The 21,778-nt window shown below is 37.1% G+C and overlaps 1 protein-coding gene across 1 annotated transcript; it reads left to right on the forward strand.

Moving 5' to 3' along the window:
* The first annotated feature begins 3,040 nt into the window (after nucleotides 1–3,040).
* LOC131039072 (uncharacterized) lies at nucleotides 3,041–18,881 on the forward strand. Its single transcript, XM_057971718.2, has 5 exons — nucleotides 3,041–3,621; nucleotides 5,175–5,402; nucleotides 5,915–6,346; nucleotides 18,273–18,352; nucleotides 18,446–18,881. The coding sequence occupies exons 1-5, from the start codon at nucleotides 3,397–3,399 to the stop codon at nucleotides 18,537–18,539; spliced, it is 1,059 nt and encodes a 352-aa protein (XP_057827701.1). The 5' UTR covers nucleotides 3,041–3,396; the 3' UTR covers nucleotides 18,540–18,881.
* The last annotated feature ends 2,897 nt before the right edge of the window (nucleotides 18,882–21,778 follow it).

The raw sequence follows: 21,778 nt of genomic DNA on the forward strand, positions 1-21,778 counted from the left end.
GAGCTCAAAATGCCCAAAAACAAAAAAGATACCCCAGATCCAAACTAAAAACTCTGAAAAAGAACTGAAACCCTTGCCTCCAGAGAAAATCTTCGAAAAAGAAATCAAGAACAAGCAGCAGCAGCAGATGATGGCTTTGATACCATGAAGAAGTTGAGAAAGTACAACTTCTGAGATCCCAAGAGCATCTGCAAGCAAAATACCTATCACAAGAGAAGATTGGAGACAAAACACAAAAAAAGGCTCTAAAGAAACGATTATCATTTCAGAGAGGGAATTGAAAAATAAAAGTTACAATACAATCCTTATGATAGGAGAATAGAAACCCTAAAGACGTGCAACCCTAAAGAAACCCTAACGGGATACAGAGTATTATTAAATACCTACAATATTATTAAATGCCCAAGTTTAGCTTAAGCGTAGAGTATAATAGACTAATAATTAAATAAATAATTATTAGCTAATACAAGATAACTCTAACAAAAATTCATACCAAGAACCCTTTTAACCACCATCTTACACCATCCATGACAAGTCTTAAAGACCATTTTTAGCTCGTGTTTCAAAATTTTCTTGACAAAAGTCATTTGCCTTTTGGCACTCACCAATGTAATTAGTGTATCCATTATTGACATGCTAGAAAAATTGTCCTAAGAACACAATTTTGGTTTCCTCCCATTTGAGACCCAACATTAATAAATCTCTCTCCCTTCTTTCTACATGAGCTGCTAGAAGCCCTATTAGAGAGGATCCTCGAAATGAACTTGTCAATTATTTCTTAGGCATTGTTGTGGTTCTTCTTAATATTCTTGAAATCTTTTGTTTGATTTTACACATGTCGTGGGCATTCTAGTGTGGCAAGCTAGAGAGTTTGTATATGCTAGTTGTCCCTTTGCCAAAACCATGAGGGATGCGAAATTAATAAACCCTTTTGAATTCATGATTGCCCTCATCGTGTCAATTTATTTCATATGTGCTTTTTAAGGTCCTTTGATAGACATTTTAACTAACGACTCTACCTCCATATTGACCTCTCTATAAGTATGACTACTAAATATTACAATATATTATATTATTTACATTATTTTTAGTTTTAAAATTTTCATTCAAAATTATCTTCTAATTTTATTTTTTTTGGTCGATAATAATGAGATTTTTATCAATATATTAGAAACAAAGTACATATCTAATTCGCCACCATTAAATCAAAATTCCAAACATTATCTTAAAAATTGTTCTTCCCCATATACTAGTCATTGCTATAACAACTATATTCACCCAAATCTGCACTTCTGTTCCACAATGTATTCACTCCTTGAAATATACTATAACTATATACCCATCGACATTTTTAACAAACAACTTTCCACCATTAACCCAAAGTCATCTACCCCTATTCTAAAAGTTTTTGAAACATAAACTTATACAATTTTAAAAAAAACTACACAACTTTCACTAAAAATTCCAAAAAATACTGTTTTTTCCTCACAACTTTTAGTAGTCCATTGACTCAATAATCCTTGAGCTCGACCCCGTCTCAGTCTCCTTTACTTCCTCAACATTTTTCTTTCCTTTCATGCACTCACGTTCCTTTTCATGGATGAAGAACTTTAGAGAGTCCCACCCGGCGTAAGCTTTGGCCCTATGCTCATCTCTGTTCATCCCCTTCAGCCATCAGATGAAAGGCAACAATTGTTACATGATGTCTCCTTCGATAACCGTTGCTCCACCTCTGTAGGAAGATTTCCAACACCCAAAATGGATCGACCAAGCACTGATTATAGCCCGTAGAGCTAGTCGTCATCAACACACCCTTTCGTCACCCACTCCACTTCTTCCTTATTGCCCATCTCGAGTCCCCAAGACACCAACATTAATACTATGCCAATGCTAGTCTTGTACCTATGCTTCATTGTCAAGAACTCCTCGCCAAAGAGTACTTCCAATATTTGCAAGAAATTCTCCTCTTCAAACTTAAACAATCCCTTTAGCGTCTTCTCAGAAATCCATCCCATGAAGGCTAGCTATTGTCTAGGGACCTGACGAGACAAAAAGTAGACTCCATTATTTGGGAAACTCGCCACCCATTGTTTCAACTGCTCTCCACATTGCTATCTTCACGAGATTTAAAAATCCCCAAGCCAACCCTTGTCACATCTGACTGGCGCCTCGCCAAATCATAAATACTCCTTGAAGATGACAACATACTTTTACATACTAAATCCAAGATTGAGATCCTTGAAATCCTCTATCATACTCCTCCCTTCACCATTCAAAGAAAGCGCCCAGTTCAACAACTTGTCTGCTAGCTCATTTCCTGAGCATACCGCATGACTTACTTCATAATCCTCAAAAGTATCTAAAATGGACTTGGCTATGGATACAAATTTATTTAGTTTCCAAGCATGAGTCTCCCCTTTATTAATTGCATTGATAATTATTTGTGAATCACCTTCAAGGTGAATGTTTTGCAAACACAAACTTTTTGCCATTTTCAGACTCTCAATCACGACTTGTGCCTCGACTTCATTATTTGTGTCCTTCACCAACTTAGTTGCACCAACCACAACTATATTTCCTTCCCAATCCTAGGCCACAAACCCAACTCCTGAAGGACCGAGGTTACCCTTGGAAGCCCCATCAAAATTGATTTTGTATCACCCTATCTTTGGCTTAGACCATTCCACCTTCAAAGATTTATTCGAAATCAAGTTAACTCGACAAGACCCATTAACAAACCGAAAATTATCTTCTAAATATTAATAATTAATAATTATATAAATTAAATTAAAAATTAATTATTTAATTTAATAAATAATTAAAATATATTTAATTTATTAAAACCAAAATTATAATTATATTTAATATTACAATTATAATTAATTATAAAATTACTATGTGACACTTGTTTAATATACATATTTGTAACTATACTCGTCCAAAACAATAAGATCGATTTCAAATTATTCTCTACCCTAACTCTATAGGTTGAATTTTCTACAATACAAAGTAAAAATAAAAACTCTCTTTTGCATATCAATTTCCAATCGACTCATCTACAAGAGCACAAAACATAAAACATGGGGAAAAGTGTGTAGGTGTGCAGTTTTCCCCATTACAACTATCACTCACTGCGTATACCCTATAAATGATTTTGAATAAAGCGGGGAGGTGCCTTCGACCAAATTCTAGAAAGATCGGTACGCGGATATTACCATCCACATTCCACGAATAACTTCAACAGGAGGGTAATCAAGAAACCAGAGAGGTGGGCTTCTGAAGCACGGTGACACACCCAGGCGAATCGACCAGGTTAGGGAACGCGCATTCTTATTCAGTGAATTCATAAATAGCAGGCTTATCATTTAACCCGTTCGTTGACTGGGCAAGAGAGGCATGGCGAAATTGGGAGAGGGCGATAAACGCTGGATAGTCCAGGAGAGACCTGACGGCACCAACGTTCACAACTGGCACTGGTCCGAGAAAGATTGCTTGCAGTGGTCCAAAACGCGCCTCGCTCAACTTCTCGATAGCCTTACAGTCCTTGACGAAGAAGCCCTTTCCATCAAAATCACCGCCGTCGAAAAGATCGAAGGGGAGGCTTATGTTAACATCCGCAAGGTCAGATACACAGCAATGCACCACCTATCCACATTTAAAGATTGCTTTTTCATTTTTGTCACTTGCAAATTGTGCAAATATCTCATTTTGTCGGTGAACTTGGTATGGATGTTTTGTGAAAGGTAGGTTGGTTACGGCGCACCAGCATGTTAGACATTATATTTTACTCAATTTCGGCGCTCCATGTCTCCTGGGTCTAATATTTGGAAGTCCACTGTTTGAGATAAATACATTTGGCTATTTATTTAAATTTTGTGTATTCATGGCTTGTTTATTGATCTCGGGTGGTCAATGTTTGCTCTGGATTTGCTAAAAGACAGATCTATTTTGATCAAAGTTATTTTGGCTTGATTCTCTCGGGTATGCCAGTATGCTTTGATTCTCTCGGGTATGCCAGTATGCCTTGATTTATTCCCGTATGCCCCGTGCAGTGAATTGTGTTATCTGTTTTTCAAGTATGTTATAATTCCTTCAAAGTCCTGAATGATGCTTTATAACTTGAGTATTACTATTTAGTTGCAAAATAATTATTATCCCTCAAATAGCGACTCTTCTCTGTCTTGGTTTCTTGCTGCGTGCTACATATGAAGAATCAGGCAGGGATGTTATCTAACTTCATTATGTTATCATTTGCCCTCTGTATTTGAACATGGAGCTCCTCTTTGAAATACCTATTGCTTTACAACTCGAGCATTTTGTTTTAAAATGTTCTTTCCTCCCTCCCTTCTGTATCTGAACATGGAGATTCTCTTTGAAATCCCTAATGCTTTATAATTTGACAATATGGTTTTTAAAAAGTTTTTTCGAGCCTCCAATTGCCTCTGTTTGTTGCTGAATGCTCTCTATAGTGATTTAAAGGGAATGTTATCTAATTTGAATATACCACCATGCACCTGTGGCATTTGAACATGTAATTTCTATTTGAAGGTTCTGATTCTTTTTATCACTTCAGTATAGAGTTTTGAAATAAGTGGTCTCCCACAAAACGCAAATGTCCTGGTTTACATCAAGTTCGGCGGGAGTTGTCACCCGATCTCAATATTTAATATTGTCTCTTAGTGTTTGGACACGAAGCTCCTTTTTGAAAGCCCTGATGCTTTGCTACTTGAATATCTAGTTTTGGAATACTTTTTCTTTCTCAAATATACTGTCTTGTTTTTTGCTGTGTGCTTTATACAACAAGAAGTTGAATGGGGATGTTATTTTTAGCTGTTACCTTATAATCGACTCTCCTCATTGGGCTTCTTTTCGAAAGCCTTAAGGCTTCAATACTTGAGTATATAGTTTTGAAATAAATTTTCTCTGTCTAGTTTGAGTGTCTTGAAACTGATGGAATTTCTTCTGACTTGTGCTAGACAAGTGCCTAAAGGTTTTATAAGTCCAGCTGAAGGCTTTAAAAGGTTAAGGAGATTGAGGAAGAGTGCATTTATATATTCTATTAACTCAGGGAATAATTATAGTTTAATGGTGTTGTAAAATTAACTTCATTTATAATTTGAAGTATTAAGATACTACTGCGAGAATGTTTAAATTTACCTACTATCACTACACAGGGAAAGGTCATTCCGGGCTATGAGATCAGTCTCACAGTTTCATGGAGTGGGGAGACTAAGGAACCTCCAACAGGTGTCGCCGAGGGCACACTGCACTTCCCTTATATCGCCGATGAGAATGCTGGTGAGGACCCTGAGATCAGGGTTTCTGTCAAGGATGAAGGTCCCGTTGCAGAGAAATTGCGGCAGGCATTTGTTGACCGGGGAAAGCCAGTCGTATTGGCACAGGTGAGTTTATTCCCTATTGAAACTAGTTACATTTAACTTGTCTAATATTCACTGAGATTATTGTGCATTCAATTGTGTAGATTTTTTTAGCTCCAACATATTGGAGCAAACTCTATGATCCATCATAAGGGCAAGAAAGCATGAGAAGAGAGCAAGAAAGCATGATCCATCATTTAACTCTATGTAGTTTGCTCTCTTCTCATGCTTTCCGTCCCTGATGATGGATCATAGAGTTTGATCCAAAATGTTGGCACTTAAAAAATCTACACAGTTGAATCGAGAAGAAAATAGTGTATATTATGGACTGTGGAAATTTAATGATTCAAATTGTTTAATATCGTTTTGAGATGTAATTTTGAGTCCATTGACCCACTTAGTTTTGCTGGATATTAATACAACATTTTATTTCTTTTCCAATGTTATTATTTTGTTAAATATTAGAAGCTTTGAAATGAAATAACGGTTATGTCGTTTGAGGATTCCCTGCTGCATTAATATCTACCTATCAACAGGTGAGGAAATACGTGGAGCATATGACTGCTGGTGGACCAGCCAAGGATGAACTCGAGTCAAAGCTCTCACAGTCCAAATCCACACCTGTATCCACATCCACGCCTGCACCCACATCAACAACTGCACCTGTATCTGTTTCTGCAGGGCCAGCCAAGCCAGTAAAGAAGACGGAGCCTACCAAGGAGGGGTTTAAGACTATTAGAGTTACTGAGAAGTTCAATTGCAGGGCGAGGGATATTTATGAAGTGCTTATGGATGAGAATAGATGGAAGGGCTTTACACAGAGTAATGCAAAGATTAGCAGAGAAGTTGGTGGTGAGTTTTCTGTCTTTAATGGGGCTATTATGGGTGTCAATCAGGAGCTCCAGCAGGATAAGCTTATTGTTCAGAAGTGGAGATCTGGAAGCTGGCCCGATGGGCTCTATTCAATGGTAATTTCTCATTTAGTCCCCTTAATTCGTTCCGGGCATTGTTTTAAATTTATTATTTTGTGTTTATAAATTCATAATTAATCTATTAAGTTGTAATAAACCTTTCAACCAAATTTTTGTGCTGCTAATGGATTCTCATTTTGTATGGCTGCAAACGATGATAAAGTTGGGAATTTATGTAGGCTTCAATTGTAGGCTTGTTTAAAGATGGGTTATTTTTGTCATAGGATTTAGGGTTTGAGATTTTGGGAAACTTAAACTTAGGGTCTCCACAGGAGGGCTGTGATGATTTTCTTTAGGAGCATTTGATAAGAAAGTGGTCTTATGAAAAATGAAGTTTGAATTTCTTTGCTGTTTAATTGTAGGACTATGCAGATTAAATTTTAAATTATGATGAAGGATTTAGGTAGCAAAAAAAGATTTCTTCATTGTGCAGAATTACTCCACAAAAGTATTTGAGCTGGTGCTGCAAACATTCAGTCCTGTTATCGGACGCTCACAGTTCTGTCCATAAAAGTCATTGCTTTGAATTTTGGGTAGTGGACTGAATTTGTTATCCTTCTACAGGATTTTCATGGGTCACTTGTGCTGGAAAAATAAGGTCCTATATAGGAGTGTGTCTCTGATTTTGTCTTAAAATGTCCCTTGCTTAGTAAATTGGCATGTCTTCTTTTGAGCTGGGTTTCACTCTATGTTAGTAGAAATGCCGAGCTCTTAGTTTGCTGCGAGCCTATGTATATGGCTGCTTAGTTTTATGTCATGCCATCTCTTAGAATTTAAATATGGCAGTACCTTTTCTGCTTGTAGGAACAAAAACCCTTGAAGTTAAATTCATTATATATGTTGCAATAAAATGTCATATTAGAACTTCCTACTGTTGATTGGATTCATTGGGCTTTCAATTGTAATTCTCATTCAAGGCATTCCTAACAGTGGATATGTGGCTAGGATTTGTCATAATAGTCACTATCAGCATAGACAAAAGCAACACCAATGATTTGAGATATTCTGAAGGCTGTAAAGATTGCTTTCCACAGTGATAATCTAGTAAACTGGTGAGACTTATTCTGAGTTTAGTCCATGTTAAAATCAGGACCTTGATGATCTGATCCTAGGGAAAATCTTTCTTTTCAATTTTTTTCCACTACCTAAAGGGGGATTTATCAATGGGACTCAATTTGATACTATCATAATGTACAGACATCCTTATCAACCATCTGAGAGAGCAAGGAGAGTTAATGATAGCACTCTCTCTCAGAGCATATCACACAAGGACCTAAACAATAGTGTTCTTTTGAGCCTATTTGTGACTGAAGATGATTGTTTTTATGATTTTCTTAATCACTTATGCTTGTGTTCTCCAAGACATCATACACTGAAAGGAAGCTGATAAGATCTTGCTTTAAATGAATATAAGGAATTTACTCTGCTCATGAAGACAAAAGATTATTAGTATTAGCGCTAAAATGTTGAGCAGGATTCTGGCATTGTTGGTTCCAAGACTTATTTTTATTTTGATCAGTAAAATTTGTTTACTTATATTGAATATATCGGGATTTAACCTGGCCTGAACCAGGTGCGGCTACATCCAGGGAACCACCTCCCCTGACCAACAAGGCACCAAATAGAAAGACCCATCAACAGGTCCACAGTCATTCACTGATTTTTACTCAGCCCTTCTCATGTGAGTGGAGAAGCATATTGAAGGAAGCTTCCTCCTTTTCTTTCTTATCTCTCTTCCTCTTCACCTCTGACTGTCCTTCCTCTTGTCTACCTAATTTTGGCATCTCCACCTTGGATTCTTTCACAAAAGTCCTCCCTCTCTCATCCGTGCTACTTGTACAAACTTGTTTTTCAATTTTCTCCAATCCATCAGACTGCTCAGCCTTTGAGCTATGTTTTTGCCCTCTAATCCAAATTGCTGCCATTAACTTCCATGCCATCTCTACTACCATTATCAATGCTACGAGTAGGCAAAGTCCCCGAGTCACCCAAGGGCATGGAAGACGAAGGGCCTTTACATTGTGTTAAGGTGTCTTTGTACTGCGAGTCATGAACAGCACCCTTCTCACTTAAATTTCTTGGGGAAACATTTTGGCTTCCATTTTCCACCACATAATGCTTCTCCGAAACTTCCTTCCACCACATTCCTTGTTTGTATGATTTATCTCTTTTCACATTTTGCAGCATTATATCCCATCTGGAAACAATTACGGCATCTAAAAGGGATGCCCTCATAATCCACAAGTTGCAGCTAACTTCCCTCTCCATCAGCGGGAAAACCTTTCTTCAAATCCATTTTTACCAAAATACGGGCAAAGGTTGTGTGCTGAAACCCTAATCAACCCACATCCACCCCCCAAAATTTGCCCAAAGAGTCTCCAATAACTTTAAAACAAGATTGAAACTAGAATTGCAAAGGAAGGTACGGAAGTGTTAACCATGTTGGAGTTTTGTTGAAGGATTCTGTGGTAGGGTTGAAAGTCAGATAACACGGTTTCAGTAGAAGCAAATACTTGTCCTCCCAACTCCATTGGTACTCTAAGAGGATCTTCTTCCTGTCCTGATCACTGTCAAAAACAACCACAAAAAATCTCTCGCTTTCGGGAAGATTTGGACATCCCCTTCATGAATGGGATTCCAAAACCTAGTGATCCAAGTGTGAAGTCGCCCAAGCTCGGCCATACCCTTGAATCTTCCAATCAAGCCCAACTTGGAGAAGCATTTCTCATTTTCTCTAGCTTCACTTACTATATCTGCCCCCAGACAAATTGTGGTCTCTCTACAGCTGGGACACCCTGAAAATCACTTTTATACCCGCCATTATTTTGGCCGCCCTCAGCCCCCCCTTCTCTAAAGCTTTCTTGCAACTTATGCGCTTTTTCATTCATCCTTCCCCATACAGCCTGAGCATCATTCGGGTGAACGCCTCTTCTAACTGTGTTAATGTAGCTAGACCTACTGTCACTCCCATTTCTAACACCAACTGCTGCCCTATTGGTCGGCACAGGCCAAGAACGTCCAACACCCAAAGCACCGGAAGATTGATCTGCTCCACCATTATACCATTATACCGTCAAGGATTAGGATCTGAGCCTCAATGATGAGCTCCAGCAGAAACCCTAACTACAGAAGTGCATGGCAGAGACATCGCGTTTTTTCCAAACCCCGCTTCGTTCCCTAGTAGTTTGGGCAACTTATTGTTGGTTCTAATACTTGCCAGTTCACTAATCTTTCTTTCTTACTTTAAACAGAGATGGGGTCTGCTAGGATTTTGGAGGACTTGACAGAACTGAATCCACATAAACTGAACATTCATCCAACATAACTGAATATATCTGCCAATGCGATGCATGACCTTTTGTTCATTTGTAAATTGTGTGAACTCAAGAATGTGACAATGAAACTGCCATGAGAAATGTGAGAACCAAAAGCCAATTGAAATAGGGAAATGTTGTTGGAAACAACTAAATAATAAAATAAGAAATAAATTTCAAGTAAAGAAAATTCTCGAAAAGTGCGTGTTAGGAATTTAGAGGATGATAACAGTACAAATATATGATGTCTTATAGGCCCATCACACAAACACCTAATTAATATAACAAAAATAAATAAATTTCAAGGTTAGAGAGTTTTGTAAAATCTGATTTAAGGATTTAGAGGAGGATGCCAGTACAATTATTTGATGTCTTGTAGGCCCACCGCTGGAAAGCGAAAAATAATAAATAGTAAATTAAGCCTCACAAACTATTCTTTGTTACACTTGTTAATCCTTGTCAAATTGGATCTACTTGTCTCTCTAATTTACTGGTCTAAATAAACACTGATTGCTGTAGATATTACTACACACTTTTGGCTCAAAAATGATCCTTTGATGACTTAAACTTGTTTGAGCTTGTTTTGCAATGCTGAAAGTGTTAAATTTTGTAACCCAGATTAGTAATCAGATTATCAGTATTTAATTGTTTGCTAATATTAAGTAAAGTAAATGACAGAATGAAAGTAAGTGTATAAGAGACAAATACAAATACCCTGGGAAAACCTCCAAGGAGGAAAAACCCAGCACTAAAGACCCACAGGTCAGATTATGTATTCAATCTGAATTGTACCAATACAATACTTAGCTGAAACCTTCAACCTCTTATCAGATCTGCATCTTTTAATGGTCAGATCTGCCCTTCTAATTACTCCAAGTCTGCATTAAATCTGCTCTCTAACAGAAATCTGGAACATCAAATGCCTTTGACCTTCTTGGATAAGTTCGCCCAATTTATTTCTCAATTTCGCACACTTAGTTGCAGAGGTATTTTGCTTTGCAAGAGGAAATAAGATTGTGTGTTTGTGTTTGGTAAATGATCATTATTTATATGATCATTTAACCCACATAACCTCTAAGTTGGCTTTGTTTTACATATTCATTTTGGCGCCAAGTTATTAATGTGGCATGGTAAATAGGGCTGGTCTTTGTTTAGGGGCACGTTAATCTTTTAGGGCCAGTCCTCCACGTTATACTTAAGGGAAGGGGTTCAGATGTTGCCTTAGGGCAATCCGAACCCTCTTTCCTAGTTACAAACAACAGAAAGTAGGCTTGCTGTTGTTCCATTTCAAAATTTCAGTTTTCCTGTTTAAAATTCTTTGGTAGATGGATTTGATTGTTGAAGCTGTTTATGTTAATTCCTTAGGTCTTTATCAGTAAGCTTGTCCACAACCTAGGTTGGCAGAAACCTGTGCTATCTGTTTGCCCTTGAAACTATTCTTCTTAAAAACTATAGCCAAGTGTCTTTTACCTTGCTTCATACCTCCCTTTAAAACAAGCAGAAGAAAGAAAATTCCTCCATTTGGAGGACATCTAAGAAGAGGAGACCACCATTATACTTCCAACATACAATCAACCGTGAGTAAAAAAGAAAAGGATACAGGTGTTATGAGTAGCATTTCGCTCTTGGAGTGCTAATGTTTCCCTTAAGCATGACCAACATTATCTTCTTGGTAGAGAGATGTTTGCTTCTCAAGTCTTCTACATAATTGTTGGTGACCACAGAGTTCACATTAATTTACAAGGCTTACCCAATCTCATACATGTTGTACTCAAAACAGATGAAACTGGAATATGCTATATTCTAAGTTTCTAGATTTTTATAATGTTTTGATTCTTTTTATTGAAGGATTGACATCTAAATTCAGTTGTAAATTTTTTTCACTAACTGGTGTCTGCATTGCTCAATTCCACAGATTCATCTGTGTGGGCAGAAGGAACCACATGGAGAACTTCTTATCTGGAACTTACCAACAAGTATTATTATTAGTTTGAGACCCACAGAAGTAGATTCTTTAGGTCCACTGAATGTAGCATTCTCATATCAACATGTTCTGTAGCAACCTTACCCAAATTCTCCTTGTTGGTGATATGTATTCTATCTTTATGTGTTATGTCTATTGAATACAAAGCTATATTTATACATAATTAAAGCTAAATCCCATAACCATGCCAACATATGTTCCATGTCAAATTCCCTATGTATGCATGATAACTTAATTATCCTTCATGAGGTGTATCTTCATTGTCAGTTTATGTTACAGGATTAACAATGATGGAGGTTTTCAGAATGCAAATAGAATTCAAAGTACACGTTGCCAAAGCTTCCATTACATGATGAGAGAAGGTACAGGGTTTAGAAACCGCACAACAGACATGTTTTCATACACTTTTTTATTTCACAATATGATAGAATGTACAAAATTTAGAAACCTTGCAATGAAATTCTGTCCTTCACTGTCCATTTCACAATGAAAAAGTACGGGTTACAGAATATCCTGGGAAGAGCATGCCAATTACATTTCCCAACGAAGACACTAATCATAACCTAGTTTCCACTGGAGGCATCTTTTTAGAGTCTTTAATCTAATCCATGGAACTCTGCTGTAGTCATGGAGTAAGATATCAAGTCTACTGTACCATTCAAGTATGGGGCTTCTATGTGGTTCAGCTTGAATAATACAACAGCCGGGTATAATCTTTTTTTATAGAAAACGATCTGGGGATCAATTGAAAGGCCCAGCCTGCACTGAAAACTAGAAATACATGTCAAACCATAAACTATAATGACCTGCATGAACTGCCCTAAAAGGGGTGTGGTGGGACATCAAAGCAAGGTGATGGAGGGTTGAGATTCCCAAGGAGCTACTTTGGGACACCAGGTGCCTCCCTGCAGTGCTTGTATGCATGGCTAGGTATGTCACTACTTGCCACAACCACTGCCTTCTCCGTTGCCTCACTGTAGCTGTCTGGATCCTCTAAGCCTTAAAACTGTACACCTTGAGTAAATTCTGCCCTCTTTGCAGCTTGCACCAGATTAATACCTCCCAAGGCTTGCAAATTAAATCTGCTTGAATCCTCCAATTTTCCTTTGCGATGCAAGTCATGGAGGTACTTAACAACCATTCACATATCCTAGCAGAAAACCATAAGGCAGTCCAGGTCCATAATGTCATCCAGCAACCCAGTCTTAATAACTTCAAATCTTTCCCTTCCTCATTCTCAATCTTAGCCATCTGATTGACTGGGGCCAATGCAGCTGGTGAATCCAAGGGCACATCCTCATGAATTGTTGCATTTTCTGGAACCAGCAGCAGTAGCTCTAAGCATCCGCTGAACTCTAGATGGCATTGATCTACTGAATTTTTTCAAGAAATTTGCCAAAATCATTTCTTAAGAGTGGGAAGAATTCCTGTCTGACAACTCTTGTTTCCCTAAAATGCTCTAAACAAGATTTATCATTCAATAGTATGAACAATACATCTAAAAATCTTCTTCAGATGATGTGCTGAGACTTTTCCTCATCGTGGGATCCTTGGTCAACAGTACATGCTTGTGGGCCATGAAGAAGCCACTAAAAATTACTAGAAACCACCCAAGAATACCCGATAAATGCCCCACGACAAGTTTAAAACTAGACCATGAAAGATGCAAAACAAACTGTCTCATTGCTTTTCCAAACAAGAAAATGCCATGCCCCATTATGTGTATGGAATTAAGGAACTAATATACTTGATTAATACCAGCATGTATTACACGCGCCACCAACCATCATTATAGGAGGGGTACTGAAGAGGAACCAGTCATGGTGGGACTGAAAGGGAACCGGTCATAGTGGGTGATCATCACGTAATGCCTTCTAAAGGCCTTTCCAATCCATCATATTTGCACTTGCTAAAAATTTGAAGCACTGAGACGTGTAAGAGATTAACAGCACAGTTGACTAATTGGTCTGCTGCCTTATTTCGTTCTTGGAAACAACAGGAAAATGAGATGCAAGCAAAACCCTGGCATTCCAGTGGGCTCCTCTAAAAGAGGGTTCAGCTTCCAATGTGGGTTTTGCTTCTTCAGGCCATTTATGACATTCGTAGAGCCCCTTTGTACTACAATATTACAACAGCTATTGAAAAATACCATCAGTAATTGCAGCTTATTTCTAGTTTCTAGTTTGCTATAGTATTGCCACTACGGTACTATTTTGTACTTGTAGCCACAATGCTGCCACTACAGTTTGCTACAATATTTATATAGCACCTTATCATTGTGAGAAGTATTTATTATTTATGACAGCAAATTGTATCAATGTATGAATTCTTGTATTTTTATTTATAATAGCAGCGTTGTTTGATTTTGAATGTTCCTAATAATATTCTTAATGTTTGAGGGTAGTTTGTTAGTAGCAAATTTGATACATTGTTGTTTGCATCAGTAAATTTAGACATTTCATAATAAGCAAAATTCTATGTTAAAAGATAAGCAACCAGCCTGTTGTAATTATGTTGTGTAAGTATTGTACTAATTGTCATATTTTAGAAGTTCGAAGCCCTTGCATAGATAGGAACCTTAAAAAGTTAAAACTTTGTAAGGTTTTCAAAATACTAAAATGAGACATTATAGTGGTATCAAAGCTTTTATCTTGCCAGTGTGCAAGGTTAAACGTTAACGTTTTTAATGTAACACAGGGAAAGAAACATTAGAGTCTATCAAAGGAGTTTGAGTCTATATTGAATATGCTATCAAGAACGAGGAAACCAAAAGAATCCAGAAATGACTTCAAAAGGAAGAAATTTTGTTTGATTTGCAAGGAGTTATGGGGACATATACATAAATTTGTTGGCTGAGGCCAAGTGCACCACATAAGGATGGTATTAGATGAAGAATTAGGATCGAAGGAATTGAAATAAAAGTTGGTGGATGAAAACGAATCAAAATATGAAAAAGAGATAAGGTGAATTGAAATCAAAATATGTAGATCATTGTCGCATTGAGCGAACCTTTGAGATTGGAGATTGATTTTCATGAGACTAAAACCATATAGACAATATTCTCTCAAGAGAAGTGTGGTTGAAAAGCTCATGCCTCACTTCTATGGGTTCACTTGAATTAGGCGAAAAAGGGGAGGTTGCATGTGAGCTTGAGTTGACAGGTATAGCCGGAGTCACAATATTTTTTGTGTTTCATGCCTCAAAGGGCACTTGGATAGCACATCACACCTTTAGTGGAGAAGTCATCATGGACATTGCTCGGGAATAAAATCATAACTGTTGAAAAATCTTCCAATTGAAGATACTACATGGGAAGGGGTCAAGGTTTAGGAACATCTAAATTTGCAATTGCTCGAGGATAAGCAATTTTGTGAAGTGTTTAGTGTCATGCCCTTTTGTGAAGGGTTTAGTGTCATGCCCTCTTTCGAGGAATAAAATAATGGGGAAATCCAAAGCATATTACTTTATTTCCCATAGGGTAAGGGAGAAATTAGGGAAACATTTTAATAATAATGTTTTGAGTTGGTTTTAGTAATACTATTCAATAGTAACATTGTACAAGAACAAATTAAATATTATTATGAGTTAGATTAAGTGGGCTGCATAATTGGGACATAATAAGGCCTCTTGTAGTTCTGAATAAAAATGTTTTTTAAATGAGCACTTTTGGAGGGAAAGGAAATTCCAAAAAAGGGCACGAAAAAGAAGCAAATTGCTCAAAATGAGATCATCCAATTTATATTACCCCTAAAAAATGTTTCAGCATAGAACTACTACTAAACTATCACGAGAAGAACATCTATAATCACTATGCCACAATGCCAATTTGGATCTTATTCATACCTTTGTGTAAAGTAGATTTCCAAGAACCAACAAACTCTGAAGAGTTTTCAGGCTTGATGATCAAGAGTGACTTCATCAGATTTTATAAAGTATTATAGAGATGCATTCTGGACCAATCTGGGAGTGTACTGGAGTATAATAATCGTCTGAGCAATGTTATTATCATAAGGGAAGGGCTTGGTTATATCAACCCTTATGGAAAGAGAAAAATATCATGTATGGTATAGGCACTCAAAGTCCTATGACTATGATTCTTGCCATTAGCGGGCTAAGGTACAGATTCATACAGAGTAGCAATTTGTTTTATTGGTTATGTCGGGTGGAACAATCATAGCAACTCTGAAACAGAACCCCTCAATTAATTATACAAAATGTTGCAATTTTTAGTGTTTTAGGATCACTATAACACCCAAGATACAGAGCTAATATTCTTATGGTTTGTCATCTCCAGCATATAGAGCTCAACCAGAATGTGCTGTCTCTATGTTCCCAACCAGGAACACGTCATTTGGTTATCCTTAGGCCCCCACCCACAACATGCATGACTAGACAATAGAGAGAGTATCAGACAGTGTTAGACACTACCATGGACAATGCAAGTTTTAATTGCTAAGCTCGTAAGTGCATCGGTCCTGTGCTATTTTTCGCATTGCCCAACCAATTTCTAGGAGGTATGTACCTCATACCTGAATTATGAAAGGTGTAGATGATGTACAGGAATTAAAAAAACCTAAAAGTTATGGTGGTTGCTGTTTCAACTGCTGCCTGAATAGTTGCTTCCAAAATGAGGGCCATCTCTTCTCTGGACATTGTACGTTGTTTGTCAACTAGAATTTGATCGTTTAATTATTTGAGTGGTCTTCTTAATTTTTAATACTTGGTCTCAATCAAGTTCAAACTTCAAAGTAGTCAGACCTCCTTTTACTTGGGCTTACAAATGGGTTAAGGCCTTGTATGTCAAGGAAGTGCAAGTCACAACCATGGTAGCGAAAGCGTTGTTGGGAATAAATTGGCAAACCATGTTTTAGTAGCAAAAGTCTTTCTGCTGATAAACACACTTTCTATTAATCGTGATTTAATTAGGAAAATATCGGGTTAGAGTCAGGGTTTTTGAAAAATCACAGTAAAAAACTAAGTGCAGGGTTTCAGAAAAAATGAAAAAATTGCAATATAAATAAAAAAGACCATAAAATACCGTGAATGCCATTTCTTTCCACAATTTAATCATAGTTTTTTTGGGTCAAAATCATTGACATAAAAATGGTTTTCCTGCCAATCACCGATTTAGATTTTGTAACTATGTTCACAACTTCAACTCCTAGGTTCTAAGCATAAGCAATTGCCATGCACGAACACACAATTATTGTGATCACGATATTGTAAAACAAACAATTTATATGTATTTAGCATGTATGCATGCTTAGTCAGAATTCTCTTGTGCTGCCTACAAGAAGAACACACAGATTTAAATAAATTTAAATCCAGAGATACACAAATGATTATAGCTGAATAAAGTAAGTGCAATACAGAAAAATGACTAAATGTGGCATTACATCATCCTTGCTCAGTCAAATAACCCTAGTTGTCACATTATCAAGAGTTATATGAAATGTGTGGGCAATTTCATTCTTGAATGTTCTTGCAGATTGAGAGTGTTTATTATTATTAGTTGACTTAACAGGCTTTTAGTTCGCTATGGAGTTAAATATATGTTTTCTTTAGCCTATGATATTTGTGTGAAATAATAGTTCAAGAAAGTATGCTTTAGATACTTTTGAGCAAGTCGCAACATTAGGCGAATTTCATGGTTGAAACGAATTTTGCCGAATTTCAAATATTTATAAAAAAATTTGCTGAAGTTCGGCTATTTATTCGTACGGAAACAACTGTTCGAAGTAAAAATTTAGTAAGTGCTTTTTACTGGTTTTGGAATGTTTCCGACCAATTCTTCTTATAAAACACTGCTCTCTGGCCCCATCCAATGCGCAATTCAATCTTGACTGATAAAATTTAATCTGGAGTTAGAAGTCGAACTGGCAATAGCTGATGCTGAGAGTAGTCGGGAATTTCATCACCCCACCTTGTGGCAGATTGAGAGAAAAGTTTGAACTGCTGCTGCTGCCGCCGTGTCCAGGAGAAGATTTTAAAGCACTCTCGAACTCCCGCCGCCGTTGGGTCTGGCCGTGTATTTATTTGATTGTTTTAGGTTTTATTGTTTTAGAATTCGATATACTTTATATTCTACATTTATTAATATATTTTATAAAACTTATAAATTATATTAATATATTAAATTTTTTAATAATATAATTATATAAATCTTAAAATGCTATATTTAATTAAACTAAATATAATTATATTATATTATATTTTATTAAGTTGAATTTTATAAACATATATCTATTTATTTATATTTATTATCATTTTTATATGTTCGAAAGTATTGACTTTTGATTCACAAATGTGATTTTACATGTTTCTTATGGTTTATATTTTATAAATGTGTCACCTTTTTATAATGATTCCAAATCTATTTAGGAATGTTAAACTATTTTAATAATTTATTGGATATATTACTTATATTTAAAAAAAATGTCATATAAGGTGAATTTAATATCGATTTTTTACCCTTGCCAAACTTAATCTGAATTTTATGGTTGCCAAACTCGAATTCGAATTCTAACATTGTGACTTAGCTTTTGAGTAAACAAAATTCGTGAAAGTTAAAACCTAGGACAGATCTTGTGTCAACAGAGGGTTATTTAACTGATTGCTTTTTCAGGTTACAATCACACTCGAGGAACCGGAAGTAGGGATTACAGTAGTGAAGTTGACGCAGACTGATATACCTGAAGAAGACAGGTAGATCATCATTTTTAAAACCTGAAATTAAAATCTGATTATGGCCAATTTTTTGCAGGTTGCTTATTTACTTTGTGGAATGTTTGCCTGCAGATTTGGAAATGCTACAGTTGTAGAGAACACTGAGAGGGGGTGGAGGGAGCATATCTTTAACAGGATCCGAGCTGTCTTTGGATATGGTATCTAGGGGTCTCTCTTGGATTCATTCCCAAATCTTTTTGTTTGTGTTATGACTAAGAAATTTGATTTCCATTATGTATGGAAAATGGTATTATTCTCATTGAAACATAAACAGGAGGTTGTAATTGCTTTAACATCCTTGCATGCTCAATTGTGGCATGTAAGGAAATGAAAAACAGTGATTTATGGTCAAATATGTAACTATCTTCCTTAAAATAATGATGTGTCACTATTTTTCTTAAATGCCTTGGCAATGTGCACATTGGATTGGAAACGTCAAACGACTTTTGACTTAACCTTTCTGATGCTTTGTTTCTATAAAAGATTCAAGCACTCTTTTGATATGGTATCTAGAATTCATTCAGGTTGTGATCTAGAATTCTTATTGCACGGAGGTTGGTATCATTTTGTTTGAGACAAAAAATGGTAGGTTGTAACTGTTTAAAATGGGCCTACATGCTGTTGTGTGCTGCTTTGATGTAAGGAAATGATAACAAATGGTTTCTGTTCAAATGTGTCGGAAATATCTACATTAGGCTGGTTTTAGATGTGCTGGAACGAACTCTATTCATACTGTTGAAAAGTTCCATGTCGCTTGGATTGACCTGATGCCCTCGTGGTTTGTACGTAATGCAATTTCTATCAAAGGTGATCCTTATGGGGATTGCTGCAGGTAAATGAACTCGGAGAAATACGATATAGGTTGTTTGTGGACATGCCCATGTATGTTGCCAATTTCCTGGGTAAGATAATGACCTGTTCAAAGAACAGGATCTTCATGTGTTTATTAAGGGCCTTTTGATTATGATATGCAGATTAGAACCTTGGTTGTGCGTCTCCAGCTAGTCAGCGATTACTTTCAATTATTGTCTCTATCGCGGAACACTGAAGTTCTGACCAATTTTATGATGTTAATGTGCTCCGGTGATCTGCTTACACATTAGCACGTTACATCCTTTGTGATGCTGGCTTGCAATTTGAAATTATGGTTTGTTTATGTTTCACAAGAAAAGCCTGTTTCAACAAAATGCATGACCACTTTTTTTCCATGATCTGATTCAGTTTAATTTGATTATTGTTGTGGTTTTATGCAATGAATGGGCTTAGGCTCGTTTAGTCTCCTAACTATCCTTGAATTTTGTTTAGTCTCGTTTGCGCATCTTGTGCTCTTAACAGCATCTCTCAAACAACTAAAACAATTATAATTTGAACACATTATCTCAAACAAGTAAAACAATTATAATGTGAACAAATTGTAATAATTGTTTTTTGATTAAAAAGCAACGTTAATAAGGGCACTGACTCTTTACATAGTCAGAGACTATCAACAACACATTTACAACAACAAAAACCATACAAACCATCAACAACCCAAACCCAATCAAGGAGGGGTAGAAACCCTCGAGCCTTGACAAGGAGGGGTTTGAGGAGGTAGGGGAAGACATCCCCTCCATCTATGACAAATAACAGTCTAGGCGATATTGTCATTGGGACTGTCAAGAGAGTGGTCTAGTTGTGAGGTCGTCCCTTGGGTACCATCAGTAGATTCAAGAGAGTGCAGCTGCAAGGCAACAACTAGCTATTGCAGAACAACAAGGGGTTGTTGCAGAACAATAGCAGGCTGCTGCAGAGGAGTGCCATCAAGATTTGAAGCAGTAGGTGTAGAGCGAATCTGCAAGTTTTGAAGGTGCCAAGTGTTGAGTCCAAAACAGGAGCCAGTGGAATTGAATCATCATGAGCGAATATGCCAGTTGGAGGTGCCAAGAGTTGAGTCCAAAACAGGAGCCACTGGAATTGAATCCTCACGAGCGAATCTGCAAGTCGGAGGTGCCAAGAGTTGAGTCCAAAATAGGAGCCACTGGAATTGAATCCTCACGGACAATAGTAGCATCCACAACAACAACATCGACGAAGGGCAGCTCATCAGTCAAGTCAATAGCATAAATAGTGAAGTGATCCAAGGTGGCATATGTTGGCAATTGACACTCAATTGGTTGGTTTCACTATGTTGTCATTGATGGAAACATGGTATTGTGTTTCGACTTCATGTTTTTGTTCAGTTGTGTATCGGCAGGCACTCCATAGATACACCGACACCGGCAATGCAAGCCGACATGATTTAGTAAAGGTTATTGGTATTGGAGGCTGAAATATCTTGGATCTGACATCGACAATTGGTTTTAATATTTATGCATTTATGTTATTTGGCCGACATGTAATTTGATATTGTATATATCTTTGTAAGCCGACATAAGACATGATAATTTGTATAGGGTATATAGGTCAATTTGATAGATCATTTTGAAAGAGACATGAGATAGGAGATTATGGATATGTGAATGTAATATGATGCGAAATATATCAGAGAGATTATGTACGTGAGGATATTTATGTAAGGGTTATTCTGGTAAAGGGTTTAGGGTTTCAGACCGAAACAAACAAAGTTTAAACCGGAACTGTATTCAGGCATATAAGATGCTATCTTAGCAGTTCAACACTTCTTCGGAATGTAGTCTTGGAATTTTATGTAGTCAGTGAGGCTCCTTTTGTGATTGAGCAGTGTGCTTTAGGCTGTAAGCCTTCCTTCAAGTGGAGGCCCCTCATATTTTGTAATATCTCTTCATATGATCAGTGGATTGATATTGTGGGTCACAAATCCCACCATGGTTTTTCCTCTTTGAGGTTCTCCATGTATAAATCTGTGTTATGGTTCTCATTGGCTTATTGGTTGCTTTACTTCTTTCAATTTTGTATGTACCGGTGGGTGTATGCATGCTATAAGGCTAAAATTAATCATGTTGGTATAACACTGATTCACCCCCCTCTCAGTGTTATTGGATTCCAACAACATCCTTCCACCAAGTAGCCACCCCCTTGTGACGCGGGAAGGAGCAGTCTAATGCCAAATGACCTTTGCCGAAACATCAAAAATGCCAGGCAGAGCACCCACACCCCGACAAGCACCAACAACGACATAGTCACGGTAACAGTTGGAGGGAACTTAGTTGCAGAAGAGTCGTTAAGGGTAGCAGAGGAGGATTTCAAAATCACAGACATGGGCGGGAGCTCACGTTTACTTGAGCAACTATGTGTTTTTAAGAATTGTTTCGAGCTATACAAATAAATAAATAACGGTGCATTACAAAGATGCTCTTACGTGGTGGAAGGCTGGTACAACGGATCACTTGACTATTTATGGCTACTGTTGCTGCCTTTGTGGATCCAAATCTCGTTGCTTCTGTTTTG

This window comes from Cryptomeria japonica, chromosome 6, assembly GCF_030272615.1.
Source record: "Cryptomeria japonica chromosome 6, Sugi_1.0, whole genome shotgun sequence".
Lineage (NCBI taxonomy): Eukaryota > Viridiplantae > Streptophyta > Pinopsida > Cupressales > Cupressaceae > Cryptomeria > Cryptomeria japonica.